This window comes from Carcharodon carcharias, chromosome 4 (assembly GCF_017639515.1).
Source record: "Carcharodon carcharias isolate sCarCar2 chromosome 4, sCarCar2.pri, whole genome shotgun sequence".
Lineage (NCBI taxonomy): Eukaryota > Metazoa > Chordata > Chondrichthyes > Lamniformes > Lamnidae > Carcharodon > Carcharodon carcharias.
In genome coordinates, this window is record NC_054470.1 from 43,147,622 (window position 1) to 43,163,807 (window position 16,186).

A 16,186-nucleotide genomic window follows, 5' to 3' on the forward strand; every position below is an offset into this window, starting at 1 on the left:
GCAAAATCCTTTTTCAAATCATACTCTGCTGGTTTAGAATAGCCTTTGGATCAAGTGCACTCTTATGTACCACATTGAACAATGGGGTAACCAGTGCGATAACATGGTAAGAGCGCCCAGTACAGTAGTAAGGCCACGCTCAGTTCCAGAAAGTACTTTTAAGTGTAGTGATGAAAAATATAACTGGCATCACACCTAGCTATTGATTCATACTGGTACCTGGAGAACAGGCAAATGCTAAATTCATTTTTGACACAGCTTGCCAGGTTAATACTAAGAAGGGACAAAATGTAGTTTGCTCATTCTCACTTTTCCTTAACAAAACATCAGTACACATTAAACAAGTTCCTTCATGGATCAGAACTCCAATAAAATGGCTTCCTCCAACACACTTGCAAGACCCAGAATAAGATGCGAGGTGAATCTGTAGCAAAAAAAAAAGCATATACAGCTTCTGGGATAGAGGGCTCTTGAGTGCACCAACTGGTCAGCAGGCTGCCCTGAAAAGGGAAACAACCCTCACAGTGAGAAAACGCTTTGCTAAGACTATTCACGTAGGGATCTGAATAAATTAACAAACCTGGTGCGCATCAACTTGCCCAAAACATCAAGATGGTGGAGAAAAAGCAAACTGCGCTGTGTAGGTGCTTTCATTGAACAGAAAACAGATGTTGGATAGCTGATGAGGAAACTCTCAGATTTGGGATTACAGCTGTATGAGAACATATTAGCATATGCCTAGGGCTCAATACCATATCACTGGATTGAAGAGACTAAAGCATCTGCATTGATTAGTTGCCTAAATCAAACAGTGACTGGTCTCCTTGGATTGGTTCAGGTGGGTACAAGATGACAGCCCTGGTAATGGAACTAAGTTAACTCTCTGTGGCAGACTTAGCCAACCAAAACCTGAACCAGGAAGGTTCACAGAACTCCTACTGCTGATGATTGACCAGCCAGCCTGAATGAATGGAGAAAGGATAAAAAGCTAGGGTTCTACTCTGCCCTATCCAGTGATTCCTGCAGCAACTGTATCTGCATGGAAATTAGCTGAGGATAAGCTGAGCTCAGCTCCGACATCCTTGTCAAAATATTCGCTGATCCTCATGGACAAGCCTTGCACATAAATAATGCCACACTGATGAGGTACTAGAGAATAATGACAAGTATCCATAGAACTTACCACAGGTAAAATCAACACTTTTAGAGAAGGGGAAGGGGAAGAGGAAAAAGATTGAGAGAAAATTTATCAGAAAAAAAGAGACCATAATAAACACAAATGTGTCTGACTAATTGGTAAATAATCTGAGGGTACGAAGTCTCCAGTCCAATGTTTTTGCCTGCTGTTGGCAGTAGCTCAGACAAGTCTCAATCATTTAGAGCGATTGTTGTTGGGTTTGAAACAAAATACAAAAAATAAATTTTGAAATATTTTATTTTCAAAAATAAATAGTGCAACCATAGCCCAGTGTACCGTGTCCAGCCCATCTCCTGCACATCCGCCCTCACACCTTCCTCTCCCTCCCAGAACCATGATGGGGTCCCCCTTGTCCTCACTTATCATCCCGCCAGCCTCCGCATTCAAAGGGTTGTCCTCCACCATTTCCGCCAACTCCAGCATGATGCCACCACCAAACACATCCTCCCTTCACCTCCCCCCGGCACCTTTCCGCAGGGATTGTTCCCTCCTGCTCCTTTACTTCTCCCCTCCTCACTGTCCAAGGACCCAAACACTCCTTTCAAGAGAAGCAGTGCTTCCCCTGCACTTCCCTCAATTTAGTCCACTGCATTCGTTGCTCCCAATGCAGTCTCCTCTACATTGGAGAGACCAAACGCAGACTGGGTGACCGCTTTGCGGAACACCTTCGGTCTGTCCGCAAGCATGACGCAGACCTTCCTGTTGCTTGCCATTTCAACACACCAGCCTGCTCTCATGCCCACATGTCCATCCTTAGCCTGCTGCAATGTTCCAGTGAAACTCAACGCAAACCGGAGGAACAGCACCTCATCTTCCAACTGGGCATTTTACAGCCTTCCGGGCTTAATATTGAGTTCAACAATTTCAGATCATGAACTCTCTCCTTCATCCCCACCCCCTTTCCGATCCCACCTTTTTCCAATAATGTATAATTTAAAAAAATTTTTTTTTACAAATATATTTTTCTTGTCCCACCTATTTTTAAATTTATTTCGATCTATTGTTTTATCTTCACCTATTAGCCCATTTCGATCCCTTCCCCCCCAACCCTACCCCCACTAGGGCCTTTGGCCACTACCTTGTTCTGCTTGCTACCCTTAATGTTGCCATTAGCACATTCCTTAGATATTATCACAACCATCAACACCCCTTTGTCCTTTTGTCTGTGACATCTTTGGCAATCTCTTCTTTGCCTCCACCTATCACTGGCCCCCTATCCAGCTCTACCTGTCCCACCTCCCTCTACCAGCTTATATTTCGTCTAATTTCTCTATTTCCTTAGTTCTGATGAAGAGTCATACGGACTCGAAACATCAATTGTATTCCTCTCTTCAGATGCTGTCAGACCTGCTGAGTTTTTCCAGGTATTTTTGTTTTTGTCTAGATTTCCAGCATCTACAGTATTTCACTTTTATTTCAGATATTATTGTTGATTTGATTGAATTGTACCACCGCCAGTGAAATTAAACTCATTACAATTATTGCATTTTAATAGGAGAGGCACAAACAAGGTTTGCAATAATAACTGGACCTGAGAGGCAAAGAAAGCCAGTAAGAATATTATGCTTCATTTAACAAAATCCGTTTGATTACTAGGAACCTAACACTGGGACTAGGAGAAAGGCAAAGATTTGGATCACTGTTTACTTGCATTGGATAAGGAACTGTACTTGGGACCAACTAAAAGTTGAAGTAAAATGTAGATCCAATGAATCTTTTATTCCCAAGAACCATCAAAATAACGCTGCTTTAAAAAGAAACACTTTCTCATAGTAAACCAGATTGGTACACTGTTTACTAAGACAAGGCAATTAGACAATGTAATGTGAAATGCTTTATTCTTAAATTGCTCTTAAATTACAGCTCAGTCCCTTTTACTGCCACAAAGCTGGTAAGCAAATGCAGCTTATGTCAATCAAACTTTATTTGTTTAATCAGAAAACTATGTAGATTTTAAAGTGCTTACGTTTAAGGCTCCAGGTGACTGTTCTTCTCCTTTTTCTTAAAAGGAAAAAGTGTTTCATCTATAATAATGTATAATATCTGGTTTCAGCGATCCGAGCCATGGCAGACATGCATTACATACATTTTACTATGTATACACAAGCAGATAGTCTGGTCCACTGCTTTTTTGTCTTATACACCAGGAACATTATACCATCTAAAATGTCCTTTTGAGACTACAAAGTATAATGGCTGCTAAAGAAAATTCAGTTCTAAAAAATGTAAATTAAAAGACGGCAGAAACTTTGGACAGAATCGTCCCAGACTGTACTAAGTGTGATAGCAGGCGGATAAAAGAACACTTTACCCGCCAGGCGCAATGGCAGCTTTTCACGTCATATCGCCCCAATCCCACCTCATTAATCATGTACTCCCAGGAAACACACTGTTTCGACAGCAGGCAGGCTCTCATTTGCCACTTCAACTCGCTGGGTGCCACATTTGAAGTGCAGCTGCGTGCACTTCCAGCCCAGTGCTTCCAGCCCAGGATTGCTGCACAGAAGACATGGCCTCTAAAGGCAAGAAGATTGCAGCCCTCCAATTCAGTGATGCACCCCGGAATGCCTTTTGGACGCCATGGAGACCCTGCATGATGTCATCTACCCCAGCTCTGGCCGCAGGAGGTCCAGTAATCTCACCACTCCGGCTTGGTAGGCAATCCGTGCCAATGCTGCACAGAAGAGGTTGGCCATCCAATGCAGAAAGGGGGTGAATGATCTCATCAGTGCCACCAGGGGAAAGCAACCATCTCATCACTCTAAACGCACACACTCAAGCCTATCACACATTCACTGGCATCTCACTCATGGGACATCACTACTCATATCTCCATCTGTCTTCAACTCCTCTGGAGACTGCCTTCTTAGCCTTCACCATCTTGAGGCCACTTGCACAGATCAACTTCTGCCCCCATACACACCCTAGGATATCCCCATCCCCAGTACAGCCCTCACCCCGCAGCCTCCCCCTTTCCCAAGCAAGCCCTAGCCCTGCAGCTGTTGAAAAGCCTTATGGCTGGTTTGGTCAGTAGAGACCTGCCTGGAGAGGACAATTGCAACCTGGTTTCACGACATCATCAAACCAAAGCATATTGTTCACTCATGCCGCCAAACACAACCATGCCACAGGCACGGAAAGTTCCGCCATTTGGCTCCAACATTCTGCGTTCCTGGACAGACTTTTGTGCTTTTCTTTGATATGTGACACATAAATTTGAGTGGCACAAAGTGTGACAAAAGTGTGACGGGCAGAAAATGTGTACCAAAAGTACTGTTTTTAAACATTACTAATTAATCTCCAGTAGCATTGCTCTGAGGACACCATGTTTCATAAAGAAATGACACCATTATGGCATTATTCAGAACAAAGGAACCAATATGTTATTTGGGAGAAAGGTACTAGTTTCTAAAAATGTAGGAGAAAGCATGGGAGCACTGAAGGCAGCTCGGAAAATGGGCATTTGTTAGGCAGTTTCTGAAGCTAAGAACAGTAACTCAGGTTTAAGTGTTGAGTTAGTAGATATATAAGAATGTAATGAGTCACAAATGTTTTGGAAAAGCATTATGTTGGCAGATGGAGAGACTTTGTGACTACTGGAGTAGACAGCACTTCGAAAAGGGACATGGGATGGTGACAATTCAGAGTGGTGGCCAGGACCAATGAATATTTGAGGTTGGAGTATTTGCTATTCGAGGAAAACAGTGGGCATGAGAGTACTGAGGAGAATCAGTAGTGGGCAGTGGGAATGTGAATAATTAGTAGCTAATCAGTGGGCATTGGAGACAGTAAACAATGGCAGGATAGTATGTGAACAGTGACAGCCCGAATGCCACATCACCAGCATAACTCAGGAAATCAAGCACCGCGACATCGACATTGCCACTCTAAGTAAGACACAACCTGCGAGAGAAAACCAACTGAAGGAGCAAGGTTGCGGGTACACCTTTTTCTGAATGGCCTTCCAAAAGAGGAACAAAAGTCTCCACAGGGTGGGCTGCACCATCAAAAATGAGTTTGTCTGGCACCTCAGTGACTCCCCCTATGAGATAAGTGACTGCCACATGACTGCTCAGCTCACCCTAATGAGGAATCAGCATGTCACTGCCATCTGTGCATTTGCTCCTACTTGAAGGAACAGACGGGAACAAGGAGGAATTCCACACCAACCTTGAGTATTCCTTAGCCCAAGTCCCAGCAGGCAAGAAACTGATTCTTCTCAGAGATTTTAACGCCAGATTTGGGAAATACATGAATACCATGAAGGGTGTGATAGGCAACGAAGGAGTAGAGAAAGCAAACTCCAAAGTCCTCCTGACGAAATGTCTAGAACATGACCTTGCCATAACCAGCACCTTTTTCTGCCAGTGAGACAAGGACAAGACCTCATGGCAACACCAGTCCAAACACTGGCACCTGCTCCACCACGTCATTGTTCAAGCAAGGGATTGCAGAGATGTGCACATCACCCACGCTATGATTGGGACTGACAACAGCTGGATCGGTCACCACCTAATCCAATCTACCATCTCCATCAGCCTGACCCCCAAAACAGCAGAGGCAGCAAAAGCAATGCAAGAAAATTTACTTCAAAGGCCTCAAAAATCCCGCTGAAGTGGCCTTTCTCAGTCAGCACCTCGCTACCAACCTCTCAGCCTGCAGCCACCTGGAGCTATAGTGCGCCCATAGTGCCTGGATAAACCAAAAGTCCACCAAAACAAGTACCTGTGAAGAAGTCCTTGGTGCCTCAACCAGGAAGCATTGTAACTGGTTTGCCAAAAACAACCAAGAGATTAAGTGTAAATGCAAAGCTTTAAATGACTGGAAATTTCACCACTGCTCAGGAGAAAAGCAGCAGTCTCATAGATGGCTGAAGGCAGCAGTACAGCATAAAATCTGTGACATAAAATACAAATCTATGTACATTTATAAAGCTTGGTTTGATCTTTAAATTTTTTATGATCTTGCTTTTTCTCCCGACCCGATTTCAAACAGATCTTTTTCACTTCTTTTTGAGCAATGTCAATTATTTTCTCCCTGTGGAGTTTCATAGTTCGTTCCAGCCCTTCAACTCTTTTGCATAATCCACAAACTATATCTTGCCTCTCCTCTACAGGGTTTGAATGGTCTTTTGCAAATTGTCCACTTGCCTGGATTCCAACTGCTGTCTTTTGCATATTAGCACCAGCAAGCATTTGTAAATCAGTGTCTCTACTCACTGACCTTTCCAGATCATTTTCCAATTTCAGTCCTTTTTGTTGACAATTCTTAATTTCCAATTCTGCAGGCACTTCAGTTGTTTTCACACTGCCCATTACTGAAACTGACACATCAGCACTGTTCCTTGGATCAGTTCTTCGCTCAATTAGATTACAATTCAGTGAAAATTTTTTATTTACAGAAGCAACTTCAGAACGTGACACTCTATACCACATATCTCCTCTTTCATTTTCTCCAGTTTCCATTGAAGTTCAAGAATCTCATTACTCTTTTTCCAACAAAGTACTAACAGTTCGCTAGTTTTGGTTTATAATTCTACATTCAACCAATTATTCTGAGTTACTAACAAATCCTTTTCTTGTTCAGGCATTTTCCACAATATTTCATAAAGAATACTGATGGTTGAAGCTCATCAAGTTTTAACTGAAGATTGACCTTTGTTTAGTTTGCTTTTACAAGTTTATCATTTAGACATTTCAAGTCCTCAGCCAAGTGTTCCACTTTGTGTCTGATTCTCAATTATTCTCACAAATTCTCTTCTTTCATTAGCAAACTCATCTTTCATACGTGAAAGTTGGTTTCCTACATTAATTAGGTTTTCATTCAATTGCTTATCATCAGCAATAAGCATCTCATTGTTGGCCACAGTAGTCTTCAGGAGTTAGTTAAGATCAGCATTATCAACTGCCTGCTGCAATACCGTTGTTGCCACATTACTCTCTCCACTAGCCAAATCATTACCAGGATAAAATCTACCCCTTCAATAGGTGATTTAGGAATAATTCCCACCATAACAATTCCATTTACAAAGTGCATTGACTTCACAAAGTAAGTTAGTTTTACACAAAGAAACAGGCTCATAAGCTCCATTAATACCTCCTATTAATACTTTATACTTTATAAAACTGCATCATTAGCCACCATCACTGACTGATAGAAACATAGAATAACAGGAGCAGGAGTAGGCCATTTGAGCCTGCTCCGCCATTCATTATGATCATGGCTGATCATCCAACTTAATAGCCTGCTCCCGCTTTCTCCCCATATCCTTTGATCCCTTTCACACCAAGAGCTATATCTAACTCCTTCCTGAAAACATACAATGTTTTGGCCTCAACTACTTTCTGTAGTAGCGAATTCCACAGGCTCACCACTCTCTGGGTGAAGAAATTTCTCCTCATCCCAGTCCTAAATGGTCCATCCCCTATCCCTAGACTGTAACCCCTGGTTCTGGACTCCCCCACCGTCGGGAAAATCCTTTCTGCATCTATCCTGTCTAGTCCTGTTAGAATTTTATAGGTTTCTATGAGATCCCCCTCATTCTTCTGAACTCCTAACCAACTCAATCTCTCCTCATATGTCAATCCCGCCATCCCAGCAATCAGTCTGGTAAATCTTCACTGCACTCCCTCTATAGCAAGAACATCCTTCCTCAGATAAAGAGACCAAAACTGCACACAATATTCCAGGTGTGGTCTCACCAAGGCCTTGTATAATTGCAGCAAGACATCCCTGCCCTTGTACTCGAATTTTCTTGCTATAAAGGCCAACGTACCATTTGCCTTCTTTACCGCCTGCTGCACCTGCATGCTTACCTTCAGTGACTGGTGTACAAGGAGACCCAGGTCTCGTTGCACATTCCCCTCTCTCAATTTATAGCCATTCAGATAATAATCTGCCTTCCTATTTTTGCTACCAAAGTGGATAACCTCACATTTATCCACATTATATTGCATCTGCCATGCATTTTCCCACTCACTCAGCTTGTCTAAATCACACTGAAGCATCTCTCCATCCTCCTCACAGCTCACCCTCCCACCCAGCTTTGTGTCATGTGCAAATTTGGAGATATTACATTTAGTTCCCTCATCTAAATCATTAATATATATTGTGAATAGCTGGGGTCCCAGCACCGACCCCTAAGATACCCCACCAGTCACTGCCTGCTATTCGGAAAAAGACCTGTTTATTCTTACTCTTTGCTTCCTGTCTGCCAACCAGTTTTCTATCCATCTCAATACACTACCCTCAATCATATGCCCCATTATCTCTCAAAAATGTAATCTATTTACTTATTTTGTTGGAGGAGTAAGAGAACATATTTTCCCTAGAGACAAAACATCTAGCACCCTTTTCCTGTATATTCTGAGGGAACACATTTTACATGTAGTACTGCTACAGTTTTAACAACCACTTCCTTTTCTAAAGCAACCTTTCCTGAAGGTTCTTTAAGCGTTCCTCCTGCTGCAATAGGTCTACCATTTAATTTCCAGCAATCTACCTGACTGTGTCCCACTTTGTTACAATGGAAATAATTAGGCTTATGAAAATCACTGCCATCCTCAGCACCTTCCGTTCTTGTCTGAGGAGGAATTTCCAGCTGTCCCTTCTCTTCCCTGGCTCCTTGCCTTTTTTTCACCTTCCCACCTTCTATCCTCCTCAGGTTTGTAGGGGTGATGGAGAAAGGGTTTGGATTAATGGACCAGTGTTTAATCATCAGCCATCTCCGCTGTCTGTCTAACACCTGGTCTTCAACATGAGTTCTAATTATTGGAGGAAGTGAATCTTTAAATTCTTCCAAGGGAATTATTCTCTAAGCGCTTCATACATTGTCCCTACCTTTAATGCCCATATCGAATGGTCAAGATTACTTTGTTTTACCCTCTCAAACTCAATATATGTCTGCCCAGGTTGTTTTCTTATATTCCAAATTTCTGCCTGTTTGCCTCAGGGGCCAATTCATATGTACTAAGTATAGCCTTTTTTACTGCATCATAATCAACAGAAACCTCTTCTGACAGTGATATATAAACCTTATGCGCTCTACCCACCAACCTACTCTGTAAGAGCAATGTCCAGATTTCTTTTGGCCACTTCATTTGCTTAGCCATTTTTCGAATTACATAAAGAATGCCTCTACATCCCATTCCTCAAACTTGGAAGAGCTTGCACAAATTTAAACATCTCCCTACTAGGCTTTGGGTTGGAGGTGGTTTTTTCCATCATCAAAACCTTCTTCAGCATCTGAGGCCTCTTATTTAAAGTCCAGCATTTTAAAACGCTATTTCCTTTCTCGTTCCTTCTCTCTCTCTTCATCCTTCTCCTTTGCCTGAAATTCCAGTTCCAGCTTCCTAAATGCTATTTCTCCTGGCTCTAACCTTTTTAATTCCAATCCTTTCTTTTTATTTTTCTCCAATTCAAGTTTCTTCTGTTGCAACTGAATCTTAGCCAATTCAATTGACTCAGTCCCTGAGAACGTGGTCTCTCTGGTATCCCTTCCAGTTCCACATGCTGTGCTATTACCTCAGCCTTGACTGCTTTCCTCACACCTATGGGTAATTCTACTTCCAGCTTATCCGCCAATTCCATTAGCTGACTCTTGGTTAATTTTTGTAAACCATTTCCATTTACATCTTCCACCTGTAAAAAAGTCTTAGCAACCTCCAAAGCCATTTTGAATCCCAACCTATATAATATACCTCACAGCAACTCCAATGCTTAAGTCTAGTACCTCAGCACCTCCACATACTAATTAAAAGGATTCACAGATCCCACCGAAAGTCAAGGATTTCCAATCCCACAAGAGATCCCAAATTATAACGACAGTCCTGGATGAGCCCCACTTTATGATCCCAGCTGATATTACTACTGGACAAGTCCATCCCAGGGTGGAACCCGGCTTGATAGATCCTAATTTTTATTTTTTGTTTAGAAAAGTGGAGGATGGTTACTGAACAGAGTGATGGAAATCAGCTAATGAACTTTTAACAAAAGAATAAAACATTTATTAAACAAGAAATTATGAGCTATATTACAATAATCCTTCACCCACAACAATACAGATGTATATAGATTCATAAGGTTAACACATGTTACAAAAGCTATTTAATACTCTAATATTCACAGTAAGTACACAGTCCATATAAACCAATTGGCGAACTGTGGTCAGGCACACCACACTCTGAAACCAAGTGACAAATGTCACCCCAAACAGATGCCATGGATCTCTCATCAACTCCGCACAGACGTTTGTCACAACGTGAGCCAACCAGTCTCACTGAACTCCGTCTTTCACACAAGGGTTTCCAATCCCCACTCTCAAAGAATCCACTATGGAATCTTCTCCCAATTGACACTTTCGCTCAGACACCTTCCACAAGGGTCCACCTCCAGGGTTTCGAACTCTCCTTTTGGTATTCTTCTCCCCTGGATCACCACATGCATTTAAGCTTCCTTCCACATACTTGTCTCTCAGACTCAGCTGTGCCAACAGAACACCACTGCTTCACATGCCCATATTAAAGAGTTACAGAACTTTGGCTGTCTCCTTGGATCTTCTGGCTTCTCGCATGCTTATTTTGTTTTATGTCTGCATCTTGCAGCTTTATCCCTTTAAGCTTGGAGTTTTTCTCTGCTCCTCACTCTTAACTTCACTTAACAGGACTTTTTCCAGATGCCTGTTCTTTCCCTTGACTAGAAGGTCTTCTTAGGACCCTCTTTCTTCTGTTCTTTAGGTAAACCTGCTTCCTGCAGCTTCCTCCTGTCCAGCTTCTTCTAGCACCTGTTTACAACTTTAGTTTGGGAATTGTTATTTGTCCCTCTCCTATGTTGCTTATGCTGGCAACTCCTTTCAACCTTAGAGCATAATCACCAACTCAGCTCAAACTGCTTTTGGTTTCTCTGTCCCTGTGTGGGCCTCCTGTTGCTAGGCAATAGTACAGTTTTTTCTATCTCGTGATTGTTTTAACTCCCCTTCAAGAGTGGTAAAATCTTATTAAAATACAGGCATCTTTTAAAGTGAAACTAAAACTCAAGTTTCCCCCTTTCTTGATACACAAATACAGAAACACAAATTAAACTTAAAGCTAAAACTCATTCTTAACACCTACAAATACAAATATAGCTTACTTAAACTATCTCTAGTTCCTAAAAAAAGAGTGGAAACAAGTCATCCTCAATCCCTAGGAACTGCCTAACAGAAGCAAGTAAAGGAAAGTGTATTTAAGCAAAACCTATTGGTCAATCATATGGGGCATTTATTTAGAATATTCTTCCAAACCTGAATAGTACACTCCTTCCAATAACTACTACCTGCTTATGTCACCAACAAATGTTTTTAAATTTCTCAACAGAAAAAGAACCATAGAAATATCGAAAAGGTACGGCGCAGAAAGAGACAATTCAGCCCATCGTGTCTGCGCCGGCCATAAAGAGAAAGAATCTAGCCCCTCATTTTAATCCCACTTTCCAGCATCTGATCCGTAGCCTTGCAGGTTACAGCACTTCAGGTACCTATCCAGGTACCCTTTAAATGAGTTGAGTATTTCAGCCTCAACCACCAATTTAGGCAGTGAATTCCAGATGCCCACCACCCCCTAGGTGAAAATATTTTTCATGTTCCCTCTAATACTTCTACGTTACAACTACGCCCCCTGGTAATTGACTCCTCAGCTAGAGGAAACAGATCTTTTCTGTCTACCCTATCAAGGCCCCTCATAATTTTGTACACCTCAATTAGGTCACCCCTCAGCCTCCTCTGTACTAAGGAAAACAGTCCCAGTCTTTCCAATCTTTCTGCATAGCTGTAATTTTCAAGCCCTGGCAACATTCTTGTATATTGCTTCTGTACTTTCTCCGGATAAATTACATCCTTCCTGTAAAACGGTGACCAGAAGTCTACACAAAATTCCAGCTGTGGCCTAACCAGCACTTTATACAGTTCCAGCATTACATCCCTGCTTTTGTATTCAATACCTCATCCAATATAAGAAAGCATTCCATATGCTTTTTTTTAACCACCTTATCCACCTGTCCTGTCACCTTAAGGGACCTGTGGACATGCACTCCAATGTCTCTCACTTGCTTAATCCCTCTCAACATCCTCCCATTTATTCTATATTCTCTTGCTTTGTTTGCCCTCCCCAAATGCATTACCTCACATGTGTCTGGATTGAATTCCATTTGTCACTTTTCTACCCACTCAACTAAACCATTGAAATCATTCTGGAGACAACAGCTACTCTTCACTATCAACTACATGGCCAATTTTTGTGTCATCTGCAAATTTCCCAATCATGCCTCTCACAATGAAATCCAAATCGTTAATATATACAACCAACAGCAAGGGCCTCAACACAGCCCCGTGGAACACCACTGGAAACTGCTTTCCACTCGCAAAAACATCCACCAACCATTACCCTTTTTTCTTGTCACTGAGCCAATTTTGGATCCAACTCATCATCTTCCCATGTATCCCAAGGGATCTCACTTTTATGACCAGTCTGTCATGTGCCTTACTAAAATCCATGTAGACAACATCCACTGCACTATCTTCATCAATCATCCTTGTTACTTCCTCAAAAAATTCTCATAAGTGAGTAAGACATTATCTTCCCCTAACAAAATCATGCTGACCATCCCTGATCAATCCATGCCTTTCTAAGTGAGTTTATCCTGTCTCTCAGGACTGATTCCAATAATTTTTCCACCACCTAAGTCAGACTAACGAGCCTATAATTTTCTGGCCTATCCCTTGCACCCTTTTTAAATAGGGGTACAACATTCAGACCTCCAATCCTCTGGTACCTTGCCTGTACCTAGTGAAGATTGGAAAATGATCTTCAGAACATCCTCCCTACCTTCTTTTAACAACCAGGGGTACAACCTATCTGGCCCTGGTGTTTTCCACCTTTGTGACACATTTACTTGAAGTTTATGACACATTAAAGGCAGTTTACAAATAAAAATTATTAAGAAATACAAATTTTGCACTTTGATCTGACAATATTTAATATTTATTTAATCAAACATGCAACATTCTACAAACAATTCTTTCACTACAGCAACTGGATTATCTCCAGAAGATGTGCTTATTCTAAACCTTCCTGGGTCACAAAAAAAGATCGCTATCCCTATGATTTCTTTCAATAAAGGAACTAAATATGATACTGATGAAGAGTCATTCGGATTCGAAACGTTAACTGCATTCCTCTCAGCAGATGCTGTCACACCTGCTGAGTTTTTCCAGCTATTTGTTTTTGTTTTTGTTTCAGATTTCCAGCATCCGCAGTATTTTGCTTTTATCTTAAATATGATACTTAAACACTGGCTGAAAACAGGATATTGGAGCATTCCTCACTTACTTCATTGTTAATTTTTGTTTACGTTAAAATATTTTAATTACTTCCATGGCCCGAATTTCAGAATCTTACTTTAAAGGCACGTACTGTAAGGTGCCTATTCCACTGTGATTAAGCATCATTTTTCAGTGAAATGTGTGTGAAGGGAAAATGCAAATTTGGGAGAAAAAAATTGCTCAATTAAGATTGGTGAATAATTAAAGTAGAAAATTACAGACTGAACTGAAGTAGAGACGGCGGCAAACTTTCCCTGCAGATATAAATGGGTTTTTTTTTTGAGAAGCCTGCACACATGGGTTTATCTCTCTAAATGATATCCAAACCCTTTTGAGAATGTCGCTCCCGCTCCAGCCCCGGCCCAGGAGCAAGGTGACCCCGTGCGTTACCTGCAGACTCCGCCTCCAAATAACGCACCCGCAACTCCGCCCCGGGCCCAGCTGCCGACCCCGAGGCGCTTTCACTAAAGCCTTTCGCTCCGGACGGTACTCCAACCTTCACAGTGCGGCTCCAAAATGAGGCGGACCGTAGCCCAGCTCCAAAGTAGCGGATCGCCGAACAGGGAGTCAACAGAGCTGCGGATCCGGGGCACAGGAAACACGGCCTAGAAAAAACTGTCAGCGCCGCCATAGTAACCAGCCGTCAACTCTGACCTCACTGCGTCATGCAGGGGCAGGGGAAGAGAGAGAGAGAGACCCTACCACACCGCCCAGAATCCCCGGTGTTCTGTCTCGCGCGGAGAGAAGGGCAGGTGGAATTTGGCGATGATTACACTGCAACAATGTCCAGGAAATCAGTGCTGTCACACATCATTGCATTTGCTTTTAGTTGTTTCAGGATTGGTATAGTACAATTTACTGGTACATTGTTACATTAAATGTCAGCCGTCTCATATTTCACTGATGCATTGTCAAATATATATTTACATGTGTATTAATTCATTATTGTTATGTAATACACCTTAATGGGATCATTTATTTTACAGAATGCACTGTTAAAAAGTAACTGAGCACCCCTGATTTTGTTACAAAATCCGCTCATCCTTTTGCAGGGATCCAGACTATAATGATCCCTGAAAACAAATAATTCATGATACACTTCTTTACTGGAAACATGCACACCACGCATGAAAACTGAAAAAAAAGTATTTCGAATACCAGATATTTTAATTCATTAACTACCAGCACTTATTAGATATGCAATGGAATCAGCTTCATGAAATTTTTCAGTAGCAATTTAAGGGTATTTCATTTAAATGTCATTTTGATAAAACCAACGTTACATGGAGTTTACAGCATTGATACAGCTGCCCGGCCCAACAGGTCTATGTTGTTGTCCCAGTCGATTTGTCTCACAACTTTATTTATATAGCGCCATTAACATAATAAAACAGCCCTCATCTACTTATCTAATCTCCCCTTTAATGTATTTATGCTAATGGACTCAACCAATGTGTTTGGTAGCAAGTTCTCACCACTCACTCAGTAAAAAGGACAGGAGTTCTCGCCCAACTGTTGGAGAACCAATGGGGGCCCCATGTCGTTTCTGTCTGGGAGGCCCAATGAAACCACTTAGCTGGCTAGTGTTGGGCCTCCCACACAATCAAGGCCCTAGAAGGCGGACATCCCACCACCGAAAGCTGTCAGCTAATCAAAGGCCAGCAGCTTTCCATTGCCAGCGGCGCCACCTGGAGCAGTGGCTGCTGCCAGTAATATCTTCATTGGATCACTTCTGGAACACTGAAGATAGGTGAGTGGGGCAGGATGGGAATCGGGGAGGAGGTTGCTGGCAAGAGGGGCTGGATGCAAGGCTAGGGTGGTGAATTTCAGCAGCCCCCACCCCTTCCCAATGTCATTCCTTGATCGGGCACTGAGCAGGCCACTGCAAACCCAATAGTTTTCTAGGCAACTTTTGGGAGACATCGGAGAACTGCGTGACTCCCATAAAATGCCTGAGCTGCCATTAAATCCCAGCAGGCTCATGGATAATTGGCTTTAAGTGACTTATTAATGAGCCTAATTGATATCCCACTGTCAGCGGGCAGGATTCCCATATTGGGTCCTCCCTAAATTAGGGACAGTTTTCCTGATGTGGGTACTTCTACCCGATTCTCCCAGCCCCTCCCTCCCTCACCATCATGCCCACTCCAGCTGGCTGCATTAAATTCTGCCCAAGGTTCCGCCTAAATTCCTTAATGGATTTATTCGTAACTAACTTATATTTAAGGCCCTTAGTTTTCAGCTCCCCCAGAAGTATATTTTGTAAGTATATCAAAATCTGGTTTAAAACAATATCAGAAAATGTATCTGTTTGGGAGGTAACATTAATTATGCTACAAGTTGTAGAGCAACTCATGAAGACTTAACAAACAAGTCACTTTTATGAAGTATCCAATGGATCCCTTTCTAACCAACTATTGGGACAACTGAAATTAACAAACTATGTGCAATCATATATCTGTCATCCTCAAAAAACCTAATGTTGATGCTGCCTTCTGTGCAAACTCCACCTTCAACTTCCCTTTCCTTCTCAAAGTCCTTGAAAGTGTTGTCACTTCTGAAATCCATGTCCACCTTTCACACAACTTCATGTTTGATACCCTCCAATCAGACTCCTGCTCTGCCACATTGTC

The 16,186-nt window shown here is 42.1% G+C and overlaps 1 protein-coding gene across 1 annotated transcript in view; it reads right to left on the reverse strand.

The window, feature by feature from the left end:
- Nucleotides 1-14,343, reverse strand: part of auh (AU RNA binding protein/enoyl-CoA hydratase) — a 361,819-nt gene extending 347,476 nt beyond the window's left edge. The window contains exon 1 of the mRNA XM_041185257.1: nucleotides 13,944-14,343. Within this exon, the coding sequence (XP_041041191.1) occupies nucleotides 13,944-14,184 (241 nt within the window). The 5' untranslated portion in view covers nucleotides 14,185-14,343. The remainder of the gene's footprint in view (nucleotides 1-13,943) is intronic.
- Between the last annotated feature and the right edge of the window lie 1,843 nt (nucleotides 14,344-16,186).